The 15492-nt window shown below is 39.8% G+C and overlaps 1 protein-coding gene across 3 annotated transcripts in view; it reads left to right on the top strand.

Moving 5' to 3' along the window:
* Window positions 1–15292, top strand: part of LOC115131991 (DNA (cytosine-5)-methyltransferase 3B-like) — a 54672-nt gene extending 39380 nt beyond the window's left edge. For all 3 annotated transcript variants that reach the window (XM_065020644.1, XM_029664138.2, XM_065020643.1), the window contains exons 17-22: window positions 2064–2154; window positions 4060–4208; window positions 4404–4489; window positions 4823–4892; window positions 10280–10398; window positions 13098–15292. In XM_065020644.1, the coding sequence (XP_064876716.1) occupies window positions 2064–2154; window positions 4060–4208; window positions 4404–4489; window positions 4823–4892; window positions 10280–10398; window positions 13098–13239 (657 nt within the window). In that variant the 3' untranslated portion in view covers window positions 13240–15292. The remainder of the gene's footprint in view (window positions 1–2063; window positions 2155–4059; window positions 4209–4403; window positions 4490–4822; window positions 4893–10279; window positions 10399–13097) is intronic.
* The last annotated feature ends 200 nt before the right edge of the window (window positions 15293–15492 follow it).

Genomic DNA, 15492 nt, shown 5'->3' with positions numbered 1-15492 from the left:
AATCTATTTTAATTCCAGGTTGTAAGGCAACAAAATAGGAAAAATGCCAAGGGGGGTGAATACTTTTGCAAGCCACTTTTGCCACAAGTGTCACTTTTGTAATGCATTACCCCCAACACTGGTCATAAGGAGTAGTCCTCGTCAGTGTCATGGAAAATCAAACAATTGCACACATTCATACCACACACCTGTTACTGGTTTGTCCTGTCTGGACCAGGCTATTGCCTGTCCAGACAGGACAGTAGTACCTTATTGTAACCTAATGAGCCTCACCTAATAGTGAATGCCCTCCCCCCTGACCTACATTATGTGGATCCACAATGAAACCTATACAAACTCATGGGCTCGCAAGGGCTCTTTTGAGAGCTTCAACACAAGAGCACAAACATACAAACACATCAACAGACAACATTAACCACTCCCAAGTCGAACCTAAACACATAGCTCCACCACAGCTGCAGAGAGGGCGTGCTGGCGGGTTGCATGAGAGTCCGTGAGGTCATCTGGTTTAGAGGACAAAGCACAGCCTCTTGTCAGAGTAAATCCCCCAGAACCCATTCACCCCTTTGTCAGCGACTCAGAGCACTCCTCAAAGAGGGGCTGGGCCCGGAGAGGGTCTGCTCTGGCCCTGCTTGGGGAAGCTACACCCTCTCTCTCTCTCTCTCTCTCTCTCTCTCTTTCTTTCTCTCTCTCTCTCTCTCTCTATCCAAGGCCTTTGTCACAGATGAAAAGGCCCCTATGTAGAGCTGGGGAGGAGTGGGGTGTTCTGTAAGGAAGTGGGGTGGGTGGTATGGGGGGGGGGGGGTCTGTATGGGTCGTTCTGTAGGGTGGGGGTTGGTGTTTATACAGTGCCTTCAGAAAGTATTCACACTCCTTGACTTTTTCCACATTTTGATGTGTTGTGTTTCATTCTTACAAATTAAATATGAAAAGCTGAAATGTCTTGAGTCAGTAAGTATTCAACCCTTTTGTTATGGCAAGCCTAAATATGTTCAGGAATAAACATTTGCTTAAGAAGTCACATATTGTATGTAAATGTGATATCATTTTTTTTATACATTTGCAAACCTAAATGACAGCGTAAAAAGAAAAGACTGTATCGCTCGCATAAAATATTCCAAAACACACATCCTGTTTGCAATAAGGCACTAAAGTAAAACTGCAAAAAATGTGTCAAAGAAATTAACTTTATGTCATGAATACAAAGCCTTATGTTTGGGGCAAATACAACACAGCACATCACTGAGTACCACTCTTCATATTTTCAAGGATGGTGGTGGCTGCATCATGTTATGGTTATGCTTGTCATCGGCAAGGACTAGGGATTTTTTTTAGGATAAAAATAAACGGAATAGAGCTAAGCACAGGCAAAATCCTAGAGGAAAACCTGGTTCAGTCTGCTTTCCACTGGAAGACAAATTCACATTTTCAAGTTTTGCCATAGATTTTCAAGCCGATTGAGGTCAAAACTGTAACTAGGCCATTCAGGTACTTTCAAATATTGTCTTGGTAAGCAACAATTTGGCTTTGTGTTTTAGGTTATTGTCCTGGCTGTCTAGCAATATATCAACAACCAACTTGACATAGCTTGAAGAATTGTAAAAAGAATAATGTGCAAATATTATACAGTCCAAGCTCTTAAAGACTTACCCAGAAAGACTGACAGCTGTAATCGCTGCCAAAGGTGATTCTAACATGTATACTTATGTAAATGAGATATTTCTGTATTTCATTTTCAATAAATTTGCAAACATTTCTAAAGACGTGTTTTCACTTTGTCAATAAGGGGTATTTTGGGTGAGAAAAAAATCTATTTAATCCATTTTGAATTCAGGCTGTAATGTAACAAAATGTGTAATAAGTCAAGTACTTTCTGTAGGCACTGTACTACCCTGCGTTGGGGGTGGTGGGCAATATGGATGAGGTGATGGGGGAGGTGACACTATGTAGGGATAGGATAGGGGGGATTGGGAATGACAGAACGGCAGATGGGGGCAGATGTTGGGGCATTGACGTGTGTTACACTCAGTCTGATAGGAGGGTGGTGTGATTGTCTCACACAGATAGAAGAGTGGGGTCCATTTGACCTGGTGATCGGAGGAAGCCCCTGTAACGACCTGTCCATCGTCAACCCCGCCAGGAAGGGATTGTACGGTAAGAAATCAAATCAAAATAATGCATTTGAATCAAACTTCATTACATGTATTAACAAGCATGCTTCACTTCACTCCAATTAGGGTTTAGAATTCATGCCAAGTGTTGCAGGCTAAAATTCCAGTGAAGTAGTTCTTATGAAATGTCATTTATATCCATTCCCTCTTACATGTACATTATAGACGTGTACCTCTAAACGTCCAGGGCAACGTGTAAGGTATAAGAATCAGGGATATTTGAAACTCATAATGACAGATGCATTATTGGAATTAGGGCTGGGCGGTATACCGTATTTGACTTTAGACCGGTTTTGATGCACGGACCGGCTTGGGTTTTTACTTTACCTTCTGTAACGGTATGTGAATGTTTTGTTTGTTACATGTGATACGCTGTGTGTAATGTCCCTTTTTATAGTTTACTCCGCTACTTGAGTCATCTCTCTCCCCTCTCTCTCTCCCCTCTCTCTCTCCATGCTGTTTTGCACCTGGACCGAGCTCGGCCCCGTCGATTAAGGAGCGCATTTGTTGTTGCTCGACCACGAGACGGTTGCGTTCAGTGGTCCATGCAGCACAAATGTTGAGGACTACGATTCTGTTTCCACTTTGCTTCTTAATATAAGTCCTCAAGCGTTCTATAATTACACTATTATTTAGTGTTTCTTACATCAGCAAACAGCTAATTTGTCTTTTCTTAGCAGGTTGTGGCTAAGTCGCGTTAGCCACTAATGCTAGTCACTAGTTAGTCAGAGCAAATGTAGCTAGCTATACAGCCTGATACCAGTGTTGGTGTAGGCTTCAATCAGCATGTTGTTTGTGTAACAATATCTTCTAAATCAAAGAGGATGAATATGTTAGCTACATGAAGTAGCTAAGAGAAATCATTGAACGTAGCCAAAGATTATAGTGTCCCCTAGGAAACACTGACCAACACTTTGGTTCCTACCGTGTCACAATAACTCCTCCCTGCCAGTTTCATTTGTTATCATGTCAAATAACACTATTCAAAGTGCCCACTATTATCTTCTAACTGTAGAATTTGAATAAACATTATTTTTCCATCATCCCATCAGTTCACCCAAGTGTTTTGATCTAAATTGTAAGTCAAATCACAACATTTGGTTAAAAATAAGGCCTAGTTGTCACGTTGGTCGTAAGGAGAAGACCAAGGCGCAGCGTGATACGAATACATACTCTTTAATTAAACGAAGAAACACTAAACAAACGTGACGCTATATGAACCGAGTGCTGACACAGGCAACGACACATAGACAATTAACCCACAAACTATCCAAGGCATATGGCTACCTAAATATGGTCCCCAATCAGAGACAACGATAAACAGCCTCCTTGGATTGAGAACCAATCTAGGCAACCATAGACATAAAAACACCTAGACTGGCAAAAACCCCATAAACATACAAAAACGCTAGACAGGACAAAACACATATATCACCCTCGTCACACCCTGACCTAACCAAAATAATAAAGAAAACAAAGATAACTAAGGTCAGGGCGTGACACTAGTTTTCTTGCCCATATCGTGAAGCCCTATGTGGCAGTGCGGAAATGATCTCAAATGAGTGCAGGAAGTGCAGAAATTTATTTTTGGTTTAAGTTTAAGTGAACAGTATAAAACAATCTGAATAGAGATAGATATACCCATTGGAATCACTTAGAACGTATGTGTTGGCACCCTAGGGTCTCACATCACTCATAAAGCAAAATTAGAACTTTTTCAAATCCAAAACATAAAATACAGTCACATTATTTTTAAATAGAGTGATATGATATTTTGGCCATATCGCCCAGCCCTAATTGCAATTGATGTACATTATTATTCGGTTTACATTGGACTGTAGTAAGAATCTCCTAGTGTGTTCTCCTCATCCCCCATCTGTCTGTCCAGAGGGCACAGGGAGGTTGTTCTTTGAGTTCTACCGCCTGCTGAGTGAGGCCAAGCCCAAGGAGGCCGAGGACCGCCCCTTCTTCTGGATGTTCGAGAACGTGGTCGCCATGGGCGTCAACGACAAGAGGGACATCTCCCGTTTCCTCGAGGTTTGTTGTGTCCACAATGTCAATTCAATATCAACGGATCAATACAAGTGACAACCTCAGAGGTCTTTGGCAGTACCTCGTGAGATAGCTTGAGAAGTCGTCTCATCTACTGAAAATGTGTAACCCACGGTAGCAGCGGCATGTTCAATTAAACACCAACCTGTGTGTGTGTGTGTGTGTGTGTGTGTCCTACAGTGCAATCCAGTAATGATCGACGCCATTGAGGTGTCTGCGGCTCACAGGGCTAGGTACTTCTGGGGCAACCTACCAGGGATGAACAGGTGTGTGATGACCACAGTGTGTTTCCTATACTAACACAATCTTTCATATTCCTGTTGTTACTTTACAATACAAAAATGACCAAATTGCACTGTAAAATCTAATGGTAATTACACAGTAATAACTTATGAATTACTTTTACTTGTTTGTTCATTTGGAATTCATTAAACGCACCATTTGATAGTTGCCACATGTGTTTAGTAAGTAAATGCGAGGAAGTACACATTGTTACCAGTTGATACTAGTGGAAACCGTACAGTAAAATAAAGTGCTAGCCACTTCACTTTACGGATCTCTTGGAGGATTCCATTTCTAATTCCCATTCTTGTTGTCAGGCCTCGGTGTGCATCTGGGATGGACAAGCTAGAGCTACAGGACTGTCTGGACCATGGCCGTGTGGCTAAGGTAACACTCTCTAGCTCTCCTTCATTCAGTGGAACTGGACAGGAATCACTAAGTGATTTTATTTCAATGTACACTACCGTTCAAAAGTTTGGTGTCACTTAGAAATGTCCTTGTTTTTTAAAGAAAAGCCCATTTTTTGTACATTAAAATAAAAATACATTCAAAATCAGTCGTCTCCAGCTACAATAGTCATTTACAACATTAACAATGTCTACACTGTATTTCTGATCAATTTGATGTTATTTTACTGGACAAAAAATGTGCTTTTCTTTCAAAAACAATGACATTTATGAGTGACCCCAAACTGACCCCGAATTAGAGCAGTAAAATAATAACGTTTTACTGCTCTAATTACTTTGGTAACCAGTTTATAATAGCAATATGTTACCTCGGGGGTTTGTGGTATATGGCCAATATACCACAGCTAAGGGCAGTTCTTTTGCATGACGCAACGCGGAGTGCCTGGATACCGTCCTTATCCGTGGTATATTGGCCATATACCCCGAACCCCCAAGGTGACATATCGGTATTATCAACTGGTTACCAAAGTAATTGGAGCAGTAAAAAGATATCAGACCATTTACAATGGGTATGACAAAACATATTTTTACTGCTCTAATTACGTTGGTAGCCAGTTTATTATAGCAATAGGGTACATCAGGGGTTTGTGGTATATTGCCAATATACCACGGCTAAGCGCTGTATCCAGGCACTCTGCGTTGCGTCTTGCGTAAGAACAGCGCTTATCCGTAAGAACAGCCCTTATCCATGGTAAATTCTCCATATACAATATACCACACCCCCTCTGGCCTTATTGCTTATATATATATATATATATAGTACCGGTCAAAAGTATGGACACACCTACTCATTCAAGGGTTTTTCTTTATTTATACTATTTTCTACATTGTAGAATAATAGTGAAGACGTCAAAACTAAGAAATAACACATATGGAATCATGTAGTGACCAAAAAAAGTGTTAAACAAATCTAAATATATTTTATGTTTGAGATTCTTCAATGTAGCCACCCTTTGCCTTGATGACATTTTTTGCACACTCTTGGCATTCTCTCAACCAGCTTCATGGGGTAGTCAACATGAATGCATTTTAATTAACCTCTTCCCTCTACTCGGGACGCTTGCGTCCCAACTAGAGCTCTGGAAATGCAAATGTGCTACGCTAAATGCTAATAGTATTAGTTAAAACTCAAACGTTCATTAAAATACACATGCAGGGTATCGAATTAAAGCTACACTCGTTGTGAATCCAGGCAACAAGTCAGATTTTTAAAATGCTTTTCGGCGAAAGCATGAGAAGCTATTATCTGATAGCATGTAACACCCCAAAAGACCCACAGGGGACGTAAACAAAATAATTAGCATTTCGGCGTTACACAAACCGCACAATAAAATAGAAAACATTCATTACCTTTCACCATCTTCTTTGTTGGCACTCCTAGATGTCCCATAAACACTATTTGGGTCTTTATTTCGATTAAATCGGTCCATATAAAGCCTAGATATCGTTATATGTAGACTGTGTGATAAACGAAAAAAACATGGTTTCAAAACGTAACGTCATTTTTTTAAATTCAAAAAGTCGACGATAAACTTTCACAAAACACTTCGAAATACGTTTGTAATGCAACTTTAGGTATTAGTAAACGTTAATAAGCGATAAAATTCATCAGGAGGCGATGTAAAGATCATTAGCTGTCCGTCTGGAAAAATGTCCGGCTAGAAACTCAACGAAAATATCCGGTCCTAGACCGGAGGAGATACGGTGTCCTGCATGTGTTTGACCAAGAAAAAACTTGAAGGGAAATGACAAGACTCTAGACACCGTGTGGAAGCTGTAGGTACTGCAACCTCAGTCAATTAATTGTGGTTCACCTTTATCAATGGGTTCAAGTAGCGCATGGATATATTTTCCCATTTTCAGTGATCAGTTTTTCCTGTGCTTTTCGATGTAAATGCCGTTCTGGTAAAGCCACAGCAGTGATTTAACCAGTTTTATAAACGTCTGAGTGTTTTCTATCCACACAGACTAAGCAAATGCATATACTATATTCCTGGCATGAGTAGCAGGGCGCTGAAATGTTGCGCGATTTTTAACAGAATGTTCAAAAAAGTAGAGGGTAGAAGCAACAGGTTAACAGATGTGCCTTGTTAAAAGTTCATTTGTGGAATTTCTTTCCTTAAAACTTCTTGACGCACCCATCCCGTTAGCGGGATCATTTTCATCAACATCCGCTGAATTGCAGAGCGCCAAATTCAAATTAAATTACTAAAAATATTAAATCACACAAGTGCAATATAGCAAAACACAGCTTAGCTTGTTGTTAATCCACCTGGCATGTCAGATTTCAATAAAGCTTTTCGGCAAAAGCATACCAAGCGTTTGTTTTTGATTTATTTTACCTTTATTTTACTAGGCAAGTCAGTTAAGAACAAATTCTTATTTTCAATGACGGCCTAGGAACAGTGGGTTAACTGCCTGTTCAAGGGCAGAACGACAGATTTTGTACCTTGTCAGCTCGGGGATTTGAACTTGCAACCTTTCGGTTACTAGTCCAAAGCTCTAACCACTAGGCTACACTGCTGTAAGAAAATCTCTCTCAGTAGACACAATATTACAAACAGCTAGCAGCGCGTTATGTTCAGAAATCCACAGGTTCGAGCGGTCACGACATCGCAGACAAAAATTCTAAATAGTATCCATGTCAAATGTTTTTTAGAATCAATCATCAGGTTGTTTTTACAATATATAATCGATTATATGTCAACCGGGAATGTAGCTTCTTCCATAGGCGAGAGAGAGAAAATGGCTGTTGTGCATGAAAAACTCTGCTGGCACCCAGCCATCCACTGACGCAATGGGTTCGTTCTCGCTCATTTTTCAAAATAAAAGCCTGAAACCATGTCTAAAGACTGTTCACAGCTTGAGGAAGCCATAGGAAAAGGAACATGGTTGATATCCCTTTAAATGGAGGCAAGGCATCCAATGGAACAGAGAGCTTTCATGAAAAACAGCACTTCCTTGTTGGATTTTCCTCAGGTTTTTGCCTGCAATATCAGTTCTGTTATACTCACAGACAATATTTTTGACAGTTTTGGAAACTTTAGAGTGTTTTCTATCCTAATCTGACAATTATATGCATATTCTAGTTTCTGGGCCTGAGAAATAGGCAGTTTCAAATGGGTACGTTTTTAAGCCAAAAACGAAAATACTGCCCCCTACAGAAGATGGCCCTATTTGGTAAAAGACCAAGTCCATATTATGGCAAGAACAGCTCAAATAAGCAAAGATAAACGACAGTCCATCATTACTTTTAAGACATGAAGTTCAGTCAGTCCAGAAAATTTCTACAACTTTTAAGGTTTCTTCAAGTGTAGTCGCAATAACCATCAAGCGCTATGATGAAACTGTCTCTCATGAGGGCCGCCACAGGAAAGGAAGACCCAGAGTTACCTCTGATGCAGAGGATAAGTTCATTAGAACCCAAATAAATGCTTCACAGAGTTCAAGTAACATACACATCTCAACAGCAACTATTTTATTTTTTTTAAAATCACCTTTATTTAACACTTGTGGTTACTACATGATTCTATATGTTATTTCATAGTTTTGATGTCACAATTATTTTACAGTGTGTAAAATAGTACAAATAAAGAAAAACCCTTGAATGAGTAGGTTTGTCCAACCTTTTGACTGGTACTGTATATACAGTGCATTAGGAAAGTGTTCAGACCCTTTGACTTTTTCTACATTTTGTTACATTACAGCCTTATTCTAAAATGGATTAAATGTTTTTTTTGTCTTATCTACACACAATACCCCATAATGACAAAAGCAAAAATAGGTGTAGACATTTTTTCAGAATTATTATAAATAACAAACTGAAATGTCACATTCACAGTGCCTTTGGAAGGTATTCAGACCACTTGACTTTTTCCACATTTTGTTACATTACAACCTTATTCTAAGATTGAGGGGGAAAAACAATTGAATCAACCTACACACAATACCAAAGCAAAAATATGACATTTACATAAGTATTCAGACCCTTTACTCAGTACTTTTAAGCACCTTTTGCAGCGATTACAGCCTCGAGTATTCTTGGATATGACGCTACAAGCTTGGCACACCTGTATTTGGGGAGTGTCTCCCATTCTTCTCTGCAGATGCTCTCAAGCTGTCAGGTTGGATGGGAAGAGTCGCTGCACAGCTATTTTCAGGTCTCTTCAGAGATGTTCAAATCAGGCTCAAGTCTGGGTTCTGGCTTGTCCTGAAGCAACTCCTGCGTTGTCTTGGCTGTGTGCTTAGGGCCGTTGTCCTGTTGGAAGGTGAACCTTCGCTGTCGTCGGAGGTCCTGAGCGCTCTGGAGCAGGTTTTCATCAAGGATCTCTCTCTTCTTAGCTCCGTTCAGGTCAAAGAGTTCAATCTTGGTTTCATCAGACCAAAGAATCTTGTTTCTCATGGTCTGAGAGTCCTTTAGGTGCCTTCCGGAAAACTCCAAGCGGGCTGTCATGTGCCTTTTACTAAGGAGTGTCTTCCGTCTGGCCACTCTACCATAAAGGTCTAATTAGTGGAGTGTTGCAGAGATGGTTGTCCTTTTGGAAGGTTCTAACATCTCCACAGAGGAACTCTGGAGCTCTGTCAGAGTGACCATCAGGTTCTTGTTCACCTTCCTGACCAAGGCCCTTCTCCCCTGATTGCTCAGTTCGGCCCGGCAGCCAGCTCTAGGATGAGTCTTGGTGGTTCCAAACTTCTTCCATTTAAGAATGATGGAGGCCACTGTGTTCTTGGGGACCTTCAATGCTGCAGACATCTTTTGTAACCCCTCCCCAGATCTGTGCCTCGACACAATCCTGTCTCGGCACTCTACGGACAATTCCTTCGACCTCGTGGCTTGGTTTTTGCTCTGACATGAACTGTCAACTGTCGGACCTTATATGGACAGATGTGTGCCTTTCCAAATAATGTCCAATCAATTGAATTTATCACAGGTGGACTCCAATCAAGTTGTAGAAACATCTCAAGGATGATCAATGGAAACAGGATACACCTGAGCTCAATTTCGAGGCTGATAGCAAACGGTCTGAATACCTATGTAAATATGGTATTTCTGTTTTTTATTTTTCATACATTTGCAACAATTTCTAAAAAATATATGTTTTTGCTTTGTGTAGATTGAGGGGGGACAACTATTTAATACATTTTAGAATAAGGCTGTAAAGTAACAAAATGTGAAAAAAGTCAAGGGGTGTGTGTGTGTGTGTGTGTGTGTGTGTGTGTGTGTGTATATATGTATGTATATATATATATATATACATACACACATACAGTGTATTAATATGAGTGTGCATTTTCCTTGTCTGGTAGTTTGGAAAGGTGCGCACCATCACCACACGCTCTAACTCCATCAAGCAAGGCAAAGACCAGCACTTCCCCGTCATGATGAACGGCAAAGAGGACATCTTGTGGTGCACCGAGTTGGAGAGGTGAGACCTAGACCCACAACTCTAATCTGACTGTGCCACTCTCTTTGTCCCAAGTGCGCCCTCTACCTTTTTTACTCTGTGGTGCCTCTGTTAAAAAACAATGTCAAATCACATTCCTGGGTCATAGTCACTAGGCACCAAACAAAAGAAAACAGACTGAAACAGGGAGGGACTACCGGAACTTGTCTTAAGCTCGTTTTTGTTTTCTGTTGCAAATTGTTTTGCTACTGTGTGCACTAATAAATAAGACCCAACTCTGCCCACAATGCCCTCTGATGCCATTTTAATACTAATAATAATAATCATACATTCTATTTTAAGCGTTTTCCATGACACCAAAAGTTACTTTACATACACAAGAAAATCAGCAGGATAAATAGCAATAAAATTACATATTAAATAAGTATAAAAAATATGATGACAGACTAACCAGGGAGAACACTAAACATGATGACAGACTAACCAGGGAGAACACTAAACATGATGACAGACTAACCAGGGAGAACACTAAACATGATGACAGACTAACCATGGAGAACACTAAACATGATGACAGATTAACCAGGGAGAACACTAAACATGATGACAGACTAACCAGGGAGAACACTAAACATGATGACAGACTAGCCAGGGAGAACACTAAACATGATGACAGACTAACCATAGAGAACACTAAACATGATGACAGACTAACCAGGGAGAACACTAAACATGATGACAGATTAACCAGGGAGAACACTAAACATGATGACAGACTAACCAGGGAGAACACTAAACATGATGACAGACTAGCCATGACAGGAGAACACTAAACATGATGACAGACTAACCAGGGAGAACACTAAACATGATTACAGACTAACCAGGGAGAACACTAAACATGATGACAGACTAACCAGGGAGAACACTAAACATGATGACAGACTAACCAGGGAGAACACTAAACATGATGACAGACTAACCATAGAGAACTCTAAACTTGATGACAGACTAACCAGGGAGAACACTAAACATGATGACAGACTAACCAGGGAGAACACTAAACATGATGACAGACTAACCAGGGAGAACACTAAACATGATGACAGACTAACCATGGAGAACACTAAACATGATGACAGACTAACCAGGAGAACACTAAACATGATGACAGACTAAACATGATAGGAGAACACTAAACATGATGACAGACTAACCAGGAGAACACTAAATATGATGACAGACTAACCAGGGAGAACACTAAACATGATGACAGACTAACCATGGAGAACACTAAACATGATGACAGACTAACCAGGGAGAACACTAAACATGATGACAGACTAACCAGGGAGAACACTAAACATGATGACAGACTAACCAGGGAGAACACTAAACATGATGACAGACTAACCAGGGAGAACACTAAACATGATGACAGACTAACCATGGAGAACACTAAACATGATGACAGACTAGCCAGGGAGAACACTAAACATGATGACAGACTAACCATGGAGAACACTAAACATGATGACAGACTAACCAGGGAGAACACTAAACATGATGACAGACTAACCAGGGAGAACACTAAACATGATGACAGACTAACCATGGAGAACACTAAACATGATGGCAGACTAGCCAGGGAGAACACTAGACATGATGACAGACTAACCAGGGAGAACACTAAACATGATGACAGACTAACCATGGAGAACACTAAACATGATGGCAGACTAGCCAGGGAGAACACTAGACATGATGACAGACTAACCAGGGAGAACACTAAACATGATGACAGACTAACCAGGGAGAACACTAAACATGATGACAGACTAGCCAGGGAGAACACTAGACATGATGACAGACTAACCAGGGAGAACACTAAACATGATGACAGACTTACCAGGAAAGTGAACTAGGCATAGAATAAAAGCTAAGACAGCAGAGAATCTGGCTAAGCCTGTCTGAAGAGGTGTGTCTTTGGTGTAAACATATGGGAGTGTAGGGGTGCAGGAGGTAAGTGAGGTCGGAGGGTGCCAGTAAGTGAGGTATGTGGGTGCTTTGTAGGTGAGCATGAGCAATTTGAAGATGGTCCTGTATTGAATTGGGAGCCAGTGAGGGTGATATGGTCTCAGGGTCTAGTGTGTGTGTGTGTGTGTGTGAGGAATAGTCCAGCTGAATTTTGAATGTGTTGAAGTCTGTCCAGTGTTTTAGCGGGGAGTCCATAGAGAATGACGTTGCAGTAGTTCAGGCGTAAGAAAACAATGGTGTGAATGAATGTTTTAACATTGGGGTCAGTGAGAGAGGGTCCGAGTTGTGAGATGTTTTTGAGGTGGAAGAAGGCTGACTTAGTGATGTTTCGGGTGTGGAGTACAAATGCCAGAGTGGGGTCAAATGTAACACCAAGGTTGCTGACTGTGGAGTTGGATTGGATGGTGAAACCGTCGATTTCCATTTTGAGTTCACCCAGTTTCTTGATGAGAGAGTTGGGGTACATGAGTTTTGTCGTCATTTAGTTTTTAAAAGTTTTCACCTCACAGAGATAGTCAACAACACAGGGGGGTTGCAGAGTGGTGGTGTTTTGTGTGGATGTAGATGTATGTCTGCATTACAGTGAAATAGAGTATTCAAATACTAAACCGTAATGGACATAACACTGAGCCTTGTGGGACAACTTGTGATACACCCTTGTTCTGATCATCTGTTTCCTCAAGGATCTTTGGCTTCCCAGTCCACTACACAGATGTGTCAAACATGGGTCGCGGTGCCAGGCAGAAGCTGCTGGGAAGATCCTGGAGCGTGCCCGTCATCAGACACCTGTTTGCCCCACTGAAGGACTACTTTGCATGTGAATAATTCTGTCCCTGATCCATCACTCTATCCATTCCACACCTCACCTTGACCTTCTCCAATCATGAGGCTGTGTAGGTAATGGTAGGGGAGGGCCCCTTCTGGAAGAGCAGGAGGACACAAGACTGGGCAAGTACAAATGGTGACTATGCTCTCACCCCTCTCCGTTCAGCCTAGGTGTTTTCATCCAACACACTTGAAAAATACCCTACAATCAAGGAGCCAATCCTGCTTCTACTGAGCGAAACTAGCCCTGCCATTGGGGAATCATTTGAGGGTCCGGCTCCTATAGCCTTTCCTGTAGCAAACTGCTGGGTGTGACATGGAAAACACCATTGATCGTCAATCAGAAGTGCCAATGCCAAGTTAGACCATCTTGTTGTCCCCTGGTAGCCAAAGTGTTATTTTAGGGTTTTAAGGTTTTAAACACTGCTTTTATTTGATTTTTTACTAATGACTTCCCCTTATGTTGTCTTTGACTGGTTTTGTTGTGATCACCATTTTGTTTTGTTGGTCAAACTTATTTTGATACTACGCTGATTTATATAAATTCTTAAATTGATATAGATCTCTTTATGAATGAGTAGAAATGTGTGTGTTTTTCATTTGTTTTTTAAATTTTTATGTCAACATAGTCAGGGTTGGGAAATATACATGTTCTTCTCCCATATGCCAATGCGACTGAAGAAGAATCCGTTCTCAGCCATATCCAAAAAGATGTATTTTTTAAATACTGTAAAATCAATGCAAAGACAGACATGTAAAGACATCTCAATATTGGACATTTTGACATTTGTCATTTGTCTATGGTATCCATATTTTTTTTAACCGGAAGTTAGTTTTTTTTGCTTTCACCAAAAATAAGTGAGCATTACCTCATCATCCAGGGCTTCTATATATATATAAAAAAAACTTGGTCATCTGTGCAAAAACAACAACAAAAATATTTGACACTTATTTTTTTAGTCACTGGAATGTTTTATAGAACTTTTATACTTCATTGTTATACTGTATATTTACAAATGTTTACAGGATTTAACAGTATTTGATTGGACTGGGAGTTTGACTGTCCTAATGTCATCTTAAATTTATATTTTTTAAATCTGTGAATTTCAGCAGTTGATAACCCCCAGTATGCCTCACCTCACATTAAAGTACTCTGGACTTCAGATTGAAGTACAATATACACTTTTTGTCTACTCATTTTGGCTACATTTGTAGCCCATTTTGTTTTGGTAATTGAATGTGTACAGTTTGCTATTCAGTTTTTTAAATACTGGACATTTAACAGATTTTACATATCATATGTGCACAGTGGAGACCTGCCAGTTATTTGTTTTTGAGTTGTCTGTACTCACTGAGTACTACTCAATAATACTCACCCATTCAGGGTGCCTTTTATGAGTATGTTCAAAGAGCTACTTCAGTTACACACTGATTGTATGTCCATGACATAACCAGCAGTTGCTTTACTTCAAAGGTTATTTTTTACTAAGATGCCAAAATACATAAATCGTTTACATGCTTTATCACTACTGTATCCTTTTAAGTTTGCTGAATGTCATGCTTATGATTTTGAATATTCGAAACGTTTTTTTAAATATAATTTTATGACTGTACCTTTAAAATGTTTCGTTTGATATACTCGGATATTCTGCTTACTTGCAACAGTATCTGAAATAGTAGCACAACATACTGTATATAAGGCTTGCTTCACATTTGTCATTTTATAGAGCATTTTAGAACATGATTTTAATCAATAGGATTGTTTTTATTGTCAGTGGATGTTAGATTCGCAACTTCGACAAATGTTAGATGTGTTTGATTTATCTTTTGTGAAAAATACTTTCTCCAATAATACTGTACTTTCATTGTGCTTTCAACATTTTCTTTTCATTAACCTTTTTAATGCAACACTTGTGATTTGAAGTGCAAGCAATTCAAAAAGACCAGTCTGTAATTTTTGTACTAATTGTGCACTTTTTGAAAAAGCAGCAAGAAAGTATTTCTGTGTACTCGGTATATGTTACTTTTATTCAATAAAAAGCCTTCATTCTAAGCTGACATATGGAATTGTTTTAAGAAGGTCATACCGTGGATCATTTAGCTATTTGATTTAGAATTTTAGGACCCCTTTAGGCATTAAAATATATACAAAAATTTGATAAAATATTGAATTTGGCCTTTACTACTACAGCCCATAGAAATGCATTGAAATACACATTCATAAATGTTTAAGTCTCTGCCTTAGATCTAGGA

Source organism: Oncorhynchus nerka, linkage group LG7, assembly GCF_034236695.1.
Source record: "Oncorhynchus nerka isolate Pitt River linkage group LG7, Oner_Uvic_2.0, whole genome shotgun sequence".
In the NCBI taxonomy this organism is placed as follows: domain Eukaryota; kingdom Metazoa; phylum Chordata; class Actinopteri; order Salmoniformes; family Salmonidae; genus Oncorhynchus; species Oncorhynchus nerka.
Note: the sequence above shows the minus strand (reverse complement) of the source record. Positions and strands in the feature narration are given on the sequence as shown.